General features: G+C 39.6%; 1 protein-coding gene across 1 annotated transcript in view; it reads left to right on the forward strand.

Annotated features, from left to right (window-relative positions):
- The first annotated feature begins 5,535 nt into the window (after positions 1–5,535).
- LOC139119104 (RYamide receptor-like) overlaps positions 5,536–14,319 on the forward strand; it is a 72,258-nt gene continuing 63,474 nt past the window's right edge. Inside the window, exon 1 of the mRNA XM_070682740.1 lies at positions 5,536–6,044. Coding sequence (XP_070538841.1) covers positions 5,832–6,044 — 213 coding nt within the window. The 5' untranslated portion in view covers positions 5,536–5,831. The remainder of the gene's footprint in view (positions 6,045–14,319) is intronic.

A 14,319-nucleotide genomic window follows, 5' to 3' on the forward strand; every position in this document is an offset into this window, starting at 1 on the left:
TCGTTGACTTTTGACCGATGACGTTATTGGATCGAGTCGGTGGCGGGATTGTAATAGTTTGTGATAGGATCACGTTCGTTACTTTCTTTGTACACGTCAGTCAATATCAGTTACAAGTTCTCTTCCTGTATTTCCAGAGGCGTGCTAATATGACAGAAATGGGTAACATTCATTGCATGTATTTTTGTTCCCCATTGTCATACAAAAATCGAAACAGTCGCATGTCCAGATGTTGTACCGTTGAGGTCAAAAGGTCATAAAGGCGACGTATACATCATATTACATGACAAAGTCCGATGTTTGACAGGTGCTCATGAGTAAATTTGTCTTAGGGAGTGAAAATAACCAATAAGATTATAAAAATCCACTTTCTTGACAGGTTATAAGAGGCATGGGTATCTGAACACCTTATCAAAGGGACTTCAGTGATAGAGAACTGCAACACGCGGTCACTCACACCCTGTCTGTCCTCTTACCTAACAAGATGAGATTGGCGCAATTTTCACTCCTGGCATCACCCTCTCTCGCTCGTCAATTTGTGTCGTTCTATTGACATACCTGTTCGTCATTTTCGTACCGTTAATTATACGAAAACTGCCGTCATTTATTACAGCACTGGTCTCTTAATGTTCTGGGAGGAAAAGCTGTGAAAACTTGGCGAAAGCAATAAGTATACACATTTATGGTAGAATACGCCTCGGGGACAGATAATTAGACTCTCAATTTTGTTAAATAATTTTCTGGGCCGCTGCTTGTGGGGGGAGGGTCATGAAGTCAGAAAAAATCTTCATCGTGGTCTTGGTTTTTCGAAAATCGAAAATTTTATTTTCCCCATAGAGTAAACACAGCGATAGCGGCCGTTTTGAATTTCAAAATGTCGGATGTTAGGTCATTTGTTTCTTTAGAACCCTCTATTTTATTCTTGATTCAGTAAGGTAACAATTGATAGAGTCATTTAGGAAAGTTTGAGCAAAAGTTTACATCTTTCTCTTTCGAGGCGCGTTCTACCTTAAGCTTATGATTGAAGGAATCACTTCTATTTTAAAAGTATCTGACAATAAAGTACACACGGTACAGGGGATAAAGATTGCCGACGGGCAGAAATTTGACCCGAACTAATCTCAGATTTCGCTTAGAAGTAAAGTTCAAAATAGAGATGTCGTTCTCTCTTTAGAAATGGAGAAATGCGTAGCAGTATTATGAAAAAGCGTAATTGCGTTGTCAGCGAAAGCAGCAGAGCGTCACAAATTGGCTTGTACCGTATCTCTCTGCGCCATGCCAACAACGACAAGCGAGACCAAATACGCAATGATTCATTCCGCAGTGGCTGAAGAGATGGAAAACACGGGATGAGAAACATCGAGAAGCTTTATTTCGAGTAGTTTTCCGGTATCACCATTGCTCGATGAGGGTCACAAAAAGTGTCAATCCACCTATCCATCCGTGTGTCCGTTGATTAGTCATTTAATATACTTGCCAACCTATAACGCTTTTTTCGAAGTACCCAATGATCAACTTCTTGAGGGAATGTTTGTAACCATTGTTGACGTATTGTATGGCACAGCTGACGCTTCCTACAGTATGGCAGCAATAGGAATTTGACTTTCAAGCTTGGCTATATTTCCTTAAAGGTGACTTTAAACATTTATCGTTATCAAATCAATGCATATTGATCACTTGCACTTCGAAATGGCGCATGCGTGCCGTCTTTTATGCTGTCAATGTCACCTTCTTGTCTCGCTTTGCGTGACGCATTACTATGTTTTGTCATGCTATGTTGGGACTTGCGCACGCACGTATGTATGTATGTATGTATGTATGTATGTATGTATGTATGTATGTATGTATGTATGTATGCATGTATGTATTTGAACGTTTATGTAAGTTATCTTTGAAGCATCTCTTCCTTTAATTTGCATACGCCCGAATAATTTTTGAACTGTCAGAAATGGCAAGATTATGCATTTATGTTCTTTCTCATTTTGCTCGTAGACTACCCCTCCCAGGCATGCGTAAACCTCTTTACTAAATCGTTCAACGTACATGTATTTGAACGTAGTATTTCAAGTCACTGTGTAGTTACTAGTGATATCATAATGACAGCAATCATCTACATTGACTTCACCAGATAATATCTGCATTTAGGACGAATTATGACGCACTTCTATTGCCTGCATATTTCAAGGATATGTGTATCTATTGTACAGCAGACGTGATACATTATTCATACCTGCTGGCGTATGCTTTGGATAAATTTACGGTGCATTCACTCTGCTTGATGCAGTGGTGTGACCGATTGTCTGACCGTTTCAGAATGCAGTACAGGCCTGGAATAGATGTACGCAAACCCTACGATGAGTGGAGACAGCAATTTGTGTGGGGAACATAACACACGTCTCGCTTTCGTTTCTCTTTCGTTTCGTCTCGCTTTCGTTTCTCTTGTATGAAACACCTTCTCTAATTTCTGGGACGGTGTCGCCTAAGAAATATTTGGAAATTCCTGATAATGAAAATGAAAATTTGCGATAATGAACTGAACACAGCTGTTCGAACACTTGGAATTTTCTGCTTGACATTGCGTCCAGATCATCCACGCAAAATCGGCAAGTTGTCGGCCAATATGCCGTGTAGGTTGAAAGAATTTCAGGGCATTGGCGCCAACTACACCGCTGGTGCTCTGCAGTCATTGAAACCAGACGCTATCGCCGACAAAGGTGATGGTGAAAGGTATATTCGAACGGTATATAATAACCCTGTCGGTGTTAGGAATTTTAACATATGGCCAGAAGGCGGAATCTTAATTTTCGTTCCATCGCTACCTGCATGTCACTGAACCATTGAAACGTAAAACATCGTTTTACCTATATTCTGTTGAAGGACTGTTGATATTTTTGTTTTTATTAAGGGACCGTCTCAGATTGTCGCATAAGTTCAAAAGCGAAATTTATTCGTTAACGGGGAAGGTGGTTTGACCTCCATTCGATTGGTGAACTTACTTCACTTTCGCACTTTTATTTTGTGATCACAAGTTCTATGTGTGTAAAAATAAAAAAAAAACTGCACATTCGTGCTAACAAAATTTACAGTTACTTTTTTTCTAGCTGAAATGCGCTAGAAGCGTCTGCCTGCTCAAACCACACCTAGTCATTTCACACTCACTGTGTTGATGAAACAGCACTGAATACTGCAGTCTTCTCGAGACGCATAATTCTCAGTACATTGTTCTCTCAGGCAGATATCAACATTTCGCTCTTTGAAATTTCGTGTTGGGGAAGGGGGTTTTAATCTAAACGAAGGATTTTCGTTTCTTGAACTTATGCGACAATCTAAGACGGTCAGTGGGTATATTTTGCTGTGCAGTCAAACATCAACACAAGACATGACACGTGATTGCTCCGTTTACACAATTTCCAAGCGGGAGAAATTTTGTCTCAGAAACGTATACATAATACGTGTACAGGTGCATTGAAAGTTTTGCAGCGCACAAACAAAAATAATCCGTTAAATGTAGTGAGATGAATTGCTTTAATTTCAAATAAAGCAAAAATACACGTAGACTGTCGACAGTCCCTTGCGCCTATTTCTGTCCATTATTGATGTAGTCTCTCGCACATACGTGGGACCCGCAAGCGCCGATGGCGCGAGCTCGGAAAGCAAAAGCCTGCAGCACTCGCGATAACGCCTGCGGCATTCTAAACTGTCGCCTTCGGCGCCACGCTTGCACGCCGTGCCCCAATGGCCAAACATCAATACTAGACAGAACAGGCACGAGGGACTGTCGACAGTCTAAAATACACGAAGTAGAGTAAAATGCTTACATTTTTGTCTAAAGCATTCTGTCTCCGATTTGTTACTCTGCTGCAGGCTTTTGTGTTTTGTCGTGATAGTATGAACATTTTACTTGGATTTAAGTTTACTCGATAATCAGATGTTAATTTAAATACTGTAATCAAATTTTGTTCCACGATTTTTTTTGTTCAATTAGAATAAAGTATGGTCCAACAAGTATATGTCGTTACATATAGATTTTGTCCACACCTTGTTAAATGGAGAGAGAGAGAGAGAGAGAGAGAGAGAGAGAGAGAGAGAGAGAGAGAGAGAGAGAGAGAGAGAGAGAGAGAGAGAGAGAGAGAGAGAGAGAGAGAGAGAGAGAGAGAGAGAGAGAGAGAGAGAGAGAGAGACAGACAGACAGACAGACAGACAGAGACAGAGAGACAGAGAGAAACAGAAAGACGGACAGACAGAGACCGAGACAGAGACAAACAGATAGACAGACAGACAGTCAGACAAAGAAAGAGAGAATTGATATTTGGTCTGTGCACAGTGTTGGCTACGTTTATACACTACCACATCTGGTTGTTATTGTCTTTTCGTACAGCATGTCTACTTTTCGTATGTCATAAAACTCTAAATTTATACCCCCCTAAATATAGAGAGAAACGTTGCATGGGTGCGGAGGGGAGTATTAAACATTGAAAGACAAACAAAACCAGATGTGGTACTTTGCCGGTCCCCTTGACGAAACCTCTCTTTAATATTCAAACGATTTACTCGTAACGCAAGCTGGGACCCTCGGCGGTACAGAACTACATGGGTAGCTTGGTATCCATACTGGTCAAGCAAAATTTCATAACATCATTTTTCCGAGACTTCTCAACGAAAAAGACACCCGTAATAGTAGAGGAGAAAATAGAACCAAAACAACCCCTAATATACACAATGAAAGAGTGAGAAAGACAAGATCACAATACACTTACAGCAATGTCCATGCAGAATGGATCTGGCGCTAAGATTGTTTTCAATATCGACATATCTGCAAATAGGATATTCAACGCAAGCCGCCTTTTTATGAGTTTGATTGAAGTGTCCGACAGGTATTCTAATTCTTTTATGGGCAAGGTATTTTGATAAAGTATACCCTTTTCTTGTTTCCTTGGACAATTAACGAAAACAACCTTTTCCCGTTGATTCTGGAAATGCGCACGGGGAAACCATTTTCCTTGCGAATGCTACTTTCGGATTGGAGGCCCCCCCCCCCCCCCCCTGAAGTCCAAAAATTCGTGGCATTTGTTGACACTCCGAACTGCCTTCTTTGTTTATCTGAGGTCACTGTCCGACAGACGGGGTCGTCTGGCAACATGCGTGATCTGCCCAGCAATTGCATGGAGCTGTTCGTGCGCTATTCTGATGTGATATGAATTCTGTTGGAGATGTTTCGCTGAATGTCAAGTGATAATTCGACAGCTATCTTCCTCTACCTTGAATCCTAACATTTATGTATAATTACACGCAAAGTGGACGCCTGTAAATTTGGGTTTTCCCGCGGTAGGACGTCATGAGACGCAATCTCATTTTAGTATTAGCAAGTGGAAGCCCCGCACTATATTCATGGCACAAAATTGCAGTGAACCACTTTATATTCGTAATTCCGAAAATTACAGTGTAGCTGACAACACCGTGGCCTTGGCTTCTATCTAAAGAGTTATAGCGTAAAAGCTGTAAGCATGCTTTGGAAAATTGACTCGTCCAATGTACGATGACGCTGCACAAGTTTGTCTCTACTTTTTCCCCCAGTGAAGCAGATCACGTGACATGACAGAACCAGGTGATATGTACGATAAACGCAAGAGCGAACAGCCCATATAGTGACATTTTCCTCCGAGTTAAAGACCTGACATGTACGAAACCGACCTCACTTCTCTCGCTGATCTGAGCGACATCATGAACGCCACGGCGAATTCCACCAACTCGTCCGACCTGCTGTTCTACTACGGGGACTTGGCGCTGTCGTACGAAAGCCGAATCGTCCTAGTGACGGCTTTTGCCTTAACATGCTGCTGTCCATCGCCGGAAATGTGACTGTTCTATGCGTGCTCCTGTACCACTATTCGTCGGCGACGTACCTCAACGCTTTCCTCATCAACCTGGCCATCGCCGATCTTCTCATGGCAATTTTCTGCATGCCGTTCACCTTCCCTACCATCATGCTGGGTCACTGGATATTCGGCGCCAAGATGTGCCCGACCGTCATCTTTCTGCAACAGGTTAGAAATATATTTCTTTTTGAAATATATTCATTAATTCAGTTGAACTCAGGTTTTCAGATATATCAATGTCAGTACCAAAGTGTCTGTTCTCCCCAACTCGTAGTTTATCACTCGGTGGTAGAACTATTTCAGATAAACAGTGCGCGTGGAAGTTCCCATTTTCCGGGGGAGTAAACAGCCTGGGGGGCTTAAGTTCTAATTACAGTGCCAAAATTTGTCTGAAAATTTTTAACGTGACTTTCAAAATTTCTCTTTCACAAATAGCGATAAGGCTGCGTCGTAGCTAAGATGTTATGGATGAATTCAGCTATGCTAGACCAAAGCTGTACCACTATTCTGTTTTATTATCTCTTGCTGATAGTCATTTTACTACCGAGAGTTTTTGATATTTGTCAGTCTCTGTTGTTACTTGTTTAATGCCTTTTTAATTAGTTTCTGCATGTTGTAATTTGTCTTTTTCATGTTTTAATTTTTCTCTGTTTGCATCCAGTTATTGGGCTATGCCTGTTGGATATAAATAAATAAATAAATAAAAGCACATTAAATATGGCCGAATTTGTCGGACTGCAAATGTTGCACTCGCGATGACACATTGGGAAGCAGATCAGACTACAATTGTGTTCAGCGATATTATCATATCGAGGCCCTTTGAACGACGAAAAAATGGTAACAGTAAGAAATATGAAAACGTGCATATTGGTAATAATACCCACGTCTTTGTTAAGAAGGATTTTCTTCCAGGCTGGTTTTCTACAAGTTTTTTTTCCGACAAAGGGATTCCCCGTTGATGATCAATCTAAAATTATTTACTTTTTACCATGTTTTAATATTTTGGAAGGAGAATTTGTACCGCCGGAAGAGCCATGACGAGTTTGGGTATCAGTACACTTTACGGCTGTCAAAACTCAATGCCTTTGCATGATTCTACACGTTCTCTGAATACATAATCATGGGCGAGCGAATGTCATTCTACGTTGTCTGCTGCTGGGACACCACGCGACTGCATACGTCTTTTGCGCTGATAGCAGTCCGTGTGACAGACCGGCAGTTGCAGAGAACTGAGAAAAAGAATCAAATTCTGTTCAAATACCGACTAAGCATTTACCGGATCTTAACTAGTTTTGTCAAGGACGATAGGGAATGCTTAGACCTACTATGGCATATAATGCGGTGGAAACGTTGTGCGTAGCAATGCAATGAAGCGAGTTTGACTTACTAGGCAAATGCCTTTGGGAATCTCCCTCGTTTAATCATACTCTCCACAAGACGAATCACGCAAACGTAAGAGTATTTGTTAATGCATGTAATTCGTGAGATTATAGCAAAACATTGTTTTTTTAATTTCTCGGGGCAGATCGGCATGGGGAGCAAATCTGATAACGAATTCAGAAAGCGCCGACAATGCGCGTCGTGGAAGCCATATTCATATGTCCATATTTCTATTTGATTGCTGGAGCGCCACGTCGTTACTTGCCTGCAGGCTACGGCCAGCCTTCACGTCGCAAATCACGTGTATCGCTGAGCGAAACAGCCTGTATTATTGCGTTAAGTCAATACACATTTGTTTTGTTTGTTATTGCCTCTGAAATAAGGGAACGTTCTGTTATTGTGTTAGGGGGATTGGTCCGGGAAGGAAATCCAGAGAAGGGGAGTATCCTAGTTTGTCATCTTCAAACGGATGTCAATGACATCCCCATCGACAGTTCGAATATTGAACTCAAGAGAGAACTGTCTTGATCTGACGTCAGGTCAGCAAATGACATTTATAATTGAAACTTGTCGAGTGTTATGAATGCACTTGTTTAAGGTCAAGACATTTTCTAGAAAATTTTAATAATGATGCTTGATTATTTTATACATAAAATTTATATTCATAATATCACAGGACAAAAATTATATATACATTTAAGTCAGTACAATACGTGATATCAATTCTGATACGAGTACACATTTCGTAAAGACCAGGGCGATACTTTTTCAGAATATTTTCGACGGTTTCGAGAAGCAAAAACCGAGAACATTTTCTTCATCCAATCTCCAAAGTTTTAGCCCCACAAGAAAGAATGCACTTTAAACAGTGTGCAACGCTACTATTCACGATTGAATTCTTGACTAAACGTTGGATAAGTAAACAATGTCGGACAAAGCAAACACAAAAGCAGGTTGTATCATTGGGGTAGAATGTGCGTTTTGGTTTACCACTTTTGGGGCTCATTTTGAAGCTTATGATGTAATAAACTTTTCACTGGTTTAATTTTGTAAAAATTGAAAATCCGAAGTGTCCCCATTTAGTTAATACAAGGATAGCGGCCATTTGAAGTTCAAATATCGCTAAATTTGAGGTAATTTGTTTCAATTTTACCAACATTTTCACGGTGACCCCCGATTTTTACTCTTGATTTTTGACAGAGAATGCTTGAAAGTTTCCTTTGAGAAGTTTAAGCAAACGTTTAAGGCTTTCAATTTTGAGTCGCGCACTACTTTAAACACTAGATAAATTCAAAATGATTTTAGCTTAGAATAAGAACATTGACATGAAATCACATCTCAACATTACCGTTAATAGAGCTTTAACAAATGCATAGTAAATTCAACGACAATGAAAAAATCTGGTTGACCGTCCTTACTGTGGAATTTTGTCCAACTGCCTTTGCATTTAGGTCGTCACGAACTAACCATACGTCGAAGCACATTTATTTTCCTATTTTATTGAAATGCAAAAACATCCTTAGGTGAAAGATGTTAAGAATATGATGGTGCATGAAACTATTTGAAGTAAAAGGGGGAAGTAGAAATATTATTTTACCAGGTCAGTCAAACGTCACGTCAAGCAGAGAATTTGATAAAAAATTAAAAGCTTAAATTCTGCATTGCTTAATTTCATTCCATCATGATCTGTCGGCTGCAAAAAAATAATACGTATGTTTGAACGTCTATAAAAAAGCTCAAATGCGAGTATATTATTATTGCATTATCAATCACTATGCTGTGATATATTCTGTGAATAGACTTATTAGTCTAAGTCGAGAAGAGTAAGTGTTTTCTCGGTTTTAAATTGCAAAATAGCAGAATCAATTCTTGGTACTGTACCTGTATAAACCCCCCTGTAGTCTTTACATAATTGCGGAAACATTTTCATCGCTGCAGGGGGAACTACTCAATCCAACTTTCTCACTGCATGTTTCAATACATTTAGCACGTCGTATTGACCGATTTGAAACGCAGTAAAGTGTGAAGAAAGCCAATTCATCAGCCCTTCTTGGAAACCGGACACGACGGTGAAACAGTCTCAGGACTCTACTTTCACTGATTCCGAGTCTGCAAATTTTCTCGCTTATGGTAGAATGCGCCTCGGAGACAGATATTTAGACTCAAATTTTCCAATTCTTTCTGATCTACCACTTGTTGGAGCTCATTTTGAAGCCCTTTAAGAAAGAAAAACTTTCACAGTCTTAGTTTATTGAAAATCGAAAATGTTGTTTTTCTTTACAGTTAACACAGGAATGGCGGCCATTTTGAATTTAAAATGTCGGTTAATCTTGGGTAATTTGTTTCTCTAGTACCAAAATTTGCTTGGGGACCCCTGATTTTTATTCTTATATTTTGAAAGACTTTCGTTGAAAGAGTGCCCAAGAAAAGTTTGAGCGAAAGTTTAAGTCTTTCACTTTCGAGGCGCATACTACCTTAAAGTCTAAAGCACCGGTTAAAAACAACTAAGTGAAATGTATATAAGTAAAGTGCTGGGTCTTTCATTTGCAAGAAGAAACACGACAGAGTAGATGAAACACATGAACGCTAGTTACGGCACGACATGAATACTTCGCCGCAGTGTTTACGGATCGCACGCGGTTCGAACAGACAAGTTGGAACGTGAATACGCGTTTGGACTGATGCTGTTCACACAAGTGCTGTTTTGAAGTTCCATACACCGTAACGTGTGATGTGTTTCCCAGCACTTTTGTTCGGTCTATAATGTACAGGTCCTGGTTCACTCCCAAGGTATTTGTCGACATGCATGACATGATTCGACCAGTCAACGCAGCTGGTGTACTGTCCACGGTTATCGTTGAACTTGAAAGCTGAATTACATCCGGACAGTTCATTTGTCAACTATAACATTGCATGCTGTTGACAATGCTATGCATTGGCAAGTCTTGTACCTTCTATTCCAACATACTTTAGGGTACACAATAAGAAAAAAGTCAGTAAAATTAATAAAAATCCTAAAAAATATCAGCTTTTGTAAACTGCTACTTTGAATACAGCAAGTTGATAGTGCCATTCCATCCAAACTAAATACAGTCCTTTGAGTCAAACAAAACAGATTTTGTGTCATCAAGTCGATTTTTTTCGAACGGGTCTAACATGTTGTAATTTTGTTCAGGACATCGAAAATGCATCAAATCACTTATATTAAATATGGTTTTTAAGGTGTATGACAAAAATAGATTAGTTCAGCTCTCGCATCGTAAATTTCCCCTCATCTTTATAGCTTTATAGTACCAGCATATGGTTCATTCAAGTAAAACACATGGTACTCAGACCATATTTAAAATGAGAGTCGGCCTTCTCAGCAGTAAACTAAAATCTGTTCACCCCGATTCCCTATGAACACGTCCACAATTACCACAGGGGACCCAGAAGTCTGACTGTTGCTTTTTATTGTATTGTTGTTTATGTGTATAAGTCTTGTTGTTGTAGTCGTTTACCGATAAAATTCGACGAACATAACTATTGTGTCGTTGATGTTTCAAACGTAATGTAGATCATGTAATAAGAAACACTACAAGGATGCTTTCATTATTTGACCCGATACATTTCTCTCCAAACGTACACTCTGTACCATACTTATACAGAGTGTCCGTTTGGAGAGAGTTACATCGGGTCAAATAATGATAGCATCCTTGTAGTGTTTCTTAGGACATGATCTACGTAACGTTTGAAACAACAACAACACAATAGTTATGTTCATTGAATTTTATTGGCAAACAACAACAACAGCACGACTAATAAACATAAACAACAATACAAACAGCAACAATCAGACTTCTGGGTCCCATGTTTTTGCAATTACCAGTGATACTACCTTACTGATACCAGTGGGTTTCGGCCAAACCATGAAGTGCAAGAGTTAATGTTTAAATTTTACAGCAAGATGAATGGTTTGACTACATCTGGTAGATTGTTGTCACTCCGGTCGAAACACCTGGTACCTTGTTTTCGTTTTATGGCCGGAAGTCCATATATATATTTCTCCCTTTGTTTTGGCTATGTCGTCTTGTGTTCCGCACCTCAACGGTTAATGTTTTGTTGGTGAATTTTTCAGCAAGAATCACATGGCCATGGCACAGATTTTCGACCCCCGAAATTTTACGCTGCCTTTCTTTTAGTTTCAAATGTCATGATGTTGACACTCTCTCGGCTTATATACCATTTATTTGTGTGCCGTAGTCTTCCTACTTTTACTATTTTATGGCCACAGAATTTCCTCGAAGTCGGCTAAGGTTCTTGTAGGTGCAATTCTAACGTCAAGGGAATGTGAACCTACCTACCTACCTACCTACCTACCTACCTACCTACCTACCTACCTACCTACCTACCTACCTACCTACCTACCTACTACCTACCTACCTACCTACCTACCTGCCTGCCTGCCTGCCTGCCTGCCTGCCTGCCTGCTTGTCTGCCTGCCTGCCTGCCACAGTCTCTCCACAAAACTTACCTACCGACCGACCTACCGTCCTACCTATCGTCCTACCGTTCTAAAGTCCAACCTACTGTCTTACCTACCTACACAAATTTGCGGCAATCAAGTAAGTTTATGTAACCTGCGGTAAAAGAATTGTTAACGTCATACCAGGGCAAGGAACCTCGTAGCAAAGAAGTACACGGGACTCGTAACCGAAAGTGTTCAAACATCTTTGGGCAAGAAAATACCAGTCTTCCTCCGCGGTTTGAGCAAACATAGGAAACTGTCAGCTACTAGAGATATACAAACGCATTCGTAGATACTGTATTTTACATGGTTTATCGATGACATTTTATGTTAGTTAGGAAAGTTGTTAAAGGCAATTTCATTGCAAAATTATCTTTTTCGTCGTTGTTTTGAACTTTAGGAACAATAGCTTTTCGAAAGCTTGCGATTTAATGGCGGAGTCCTATTTAGGGAACATTTTGCCCCGAAATCTCGGATAGATAACTGTTTTGTAACAATATTCTTTCCTATAAGGATAAAAATGACGTACATATTTGTAATCTTATCGATCATTAACATCAACGATGAATGAATATAAACATCGTTGCATGTAACATGTATTTAAATCAAATTGAGCTAAACTTTATTCGACTGAGCTACTCAAATTTTGACGATAAACACCATACATTTATGGGAACATGTTATGTCCAATTTACGAAAGAACAAAAAACTCTAAACACTCCAACTCTAAACCCACTGGTGTCCATGGTACCACTCTCCTCCCAAGAAGAATCGTCAAAATTCTTCATGACTTTAACGATTACGCATCTATATTGCAGCGAAGCAGACGACATATTTTGATGGCCATTAGCCTGGCAAAGTGCCAAATTCTGAGAACGAAACATATAATATTTTCCTGCGGATGTTAAAGACCTTTGGTAATGTATTTATGACAGCTCCTGACTTTCCCGCGCTGTGTTTCAGCGCCGTATTGATGAGGATAAAAATGAACCCGTCTGGCATCGTATCGTACCATATTGTACCAAGTATTAATTTTAAAAGTAACATATCGTAAATTTTGTCGTCCATTTAAGTTTCCTTTTACAACATTAATCATGATCACCAAGTGCATTCCCAAAACATCGGCAAAGAAAAGCATGTAAACTCTTTTTTCTGTCACGGAATTTCGTTGATTATGCATGTGGGCGGGGAGGGGGTCATGGTACATCTTCTTTCCACGTTAGGGTCGTGTCAAATCATTAGCTTAATGTTTAGGGCGGGTAACTCAATTCGGAAGGGACCAACGATAGAAATTTGATGGTGCAACCCGGCCACAGTAACAGAATGCTCCCTGAAGTCAGCAGAACGGGTAGAACATGGGTACACGATGTGAGAAACATCGATACAAGGCGATAGGAAAGTGGGATACAGAAAACCAGAAGGTTACCTTTTTAGCAACGGCCAGCATTTTTGAGAGGTTATTATCCGCTAGTGACTACTTCTGGGTTAGTTTTTCCTACCCGGCAACTGTTGCCAACTCTTTTTTGATGTTTTTCGTGTATACTTGGTTGCTTGTTATGTTTCTTTCCATCTTTGGTTATATTGTATACCTCTCCATACCAGAGTATGCCTGCAAAACAAAAATGAATATGATTACTATATTGGCCGTAGCTTATGATATGTTTTTCATCATGAATAAAGCAGCGAAGTTGCATTTTGATATACTTTCTTCAAGTGTTGGTGGTTTTGAAAGAACAGAAAAAGAATAAGAGACTCCATATTCTGTTGGTTCGGAAACAATCAGCAAATGTTATCTGTTATACAGATGACACTTGCACCTATGACATGTGATCATACATAGCTCCTCATCTGTTGAGAAATTGTAGCAAAACGAATGGAGACGTAAAATAGAGTATTGCCATGGAACCAATGATAGTTGAGGTGTCTCTATAGTTGTAAAAATCCATTTTGATGTGAGTTTGAATTTCTCTAGACGGATACAGACAGCGCTTTAATTGTAGTCAAACATGACTTCTGTTGAGTCAGCCTTTTATATTTTCAACATTTACACTTCGAACTACAAGAATGCACAAGTCTTTCCATTTAAATAAATTTTCTTAAAATCATGAAGACTTAAAGGTGGTGTTCGATTCTATAGTGAAAGACTTAAACTTTTGCTCAAACTTTCTTAAATGAAACTTTCAACCACTCTCTTACCAAATCAACGAAAAAATCAGGGGTCACCATGTAATGGTTTGAACGAGCGAAACAAAGTGCTCAACATTTTGCGATATTTGAAATTCAAAACGACCGCCATCGCCGTGTTAACGTTATGGGGAAAACTAAATTTCGGATTTAAGATAGTGAAAGATGGTGAAAGTTTTTCTTTCTCCAAAAAGTTTAAATGAGCCCCCCCTCCCTAAGTGGCAAATCAGAAAAGAATTGTAGAAACTTGAAAGTCCGACTATCTGTCCCCGAGGCGCGTTCTACATTGATTTTAGTGACAATGTATTTATAGCATATATGATATCCATGTATTGCTTGCTGAACATCTGGACAGCAAAGATGAAAGCTATC

Source organism: Ptychodera flava, chromosome 19 (genome assembly GCF_041260155.1).
Source record: "Ptychodera flava strain L36383 chromosome 19, AS_Pfla_20210202, whole genome shotgun sequence".
In the NCBI taxonomy this organism is placed as follows: domain Eukaryota; kingdom Metazoa; phylum Hemichordata; class Enteropneusta; family Ptychoderidae; genus Ptychodera; species Ptychodera flava.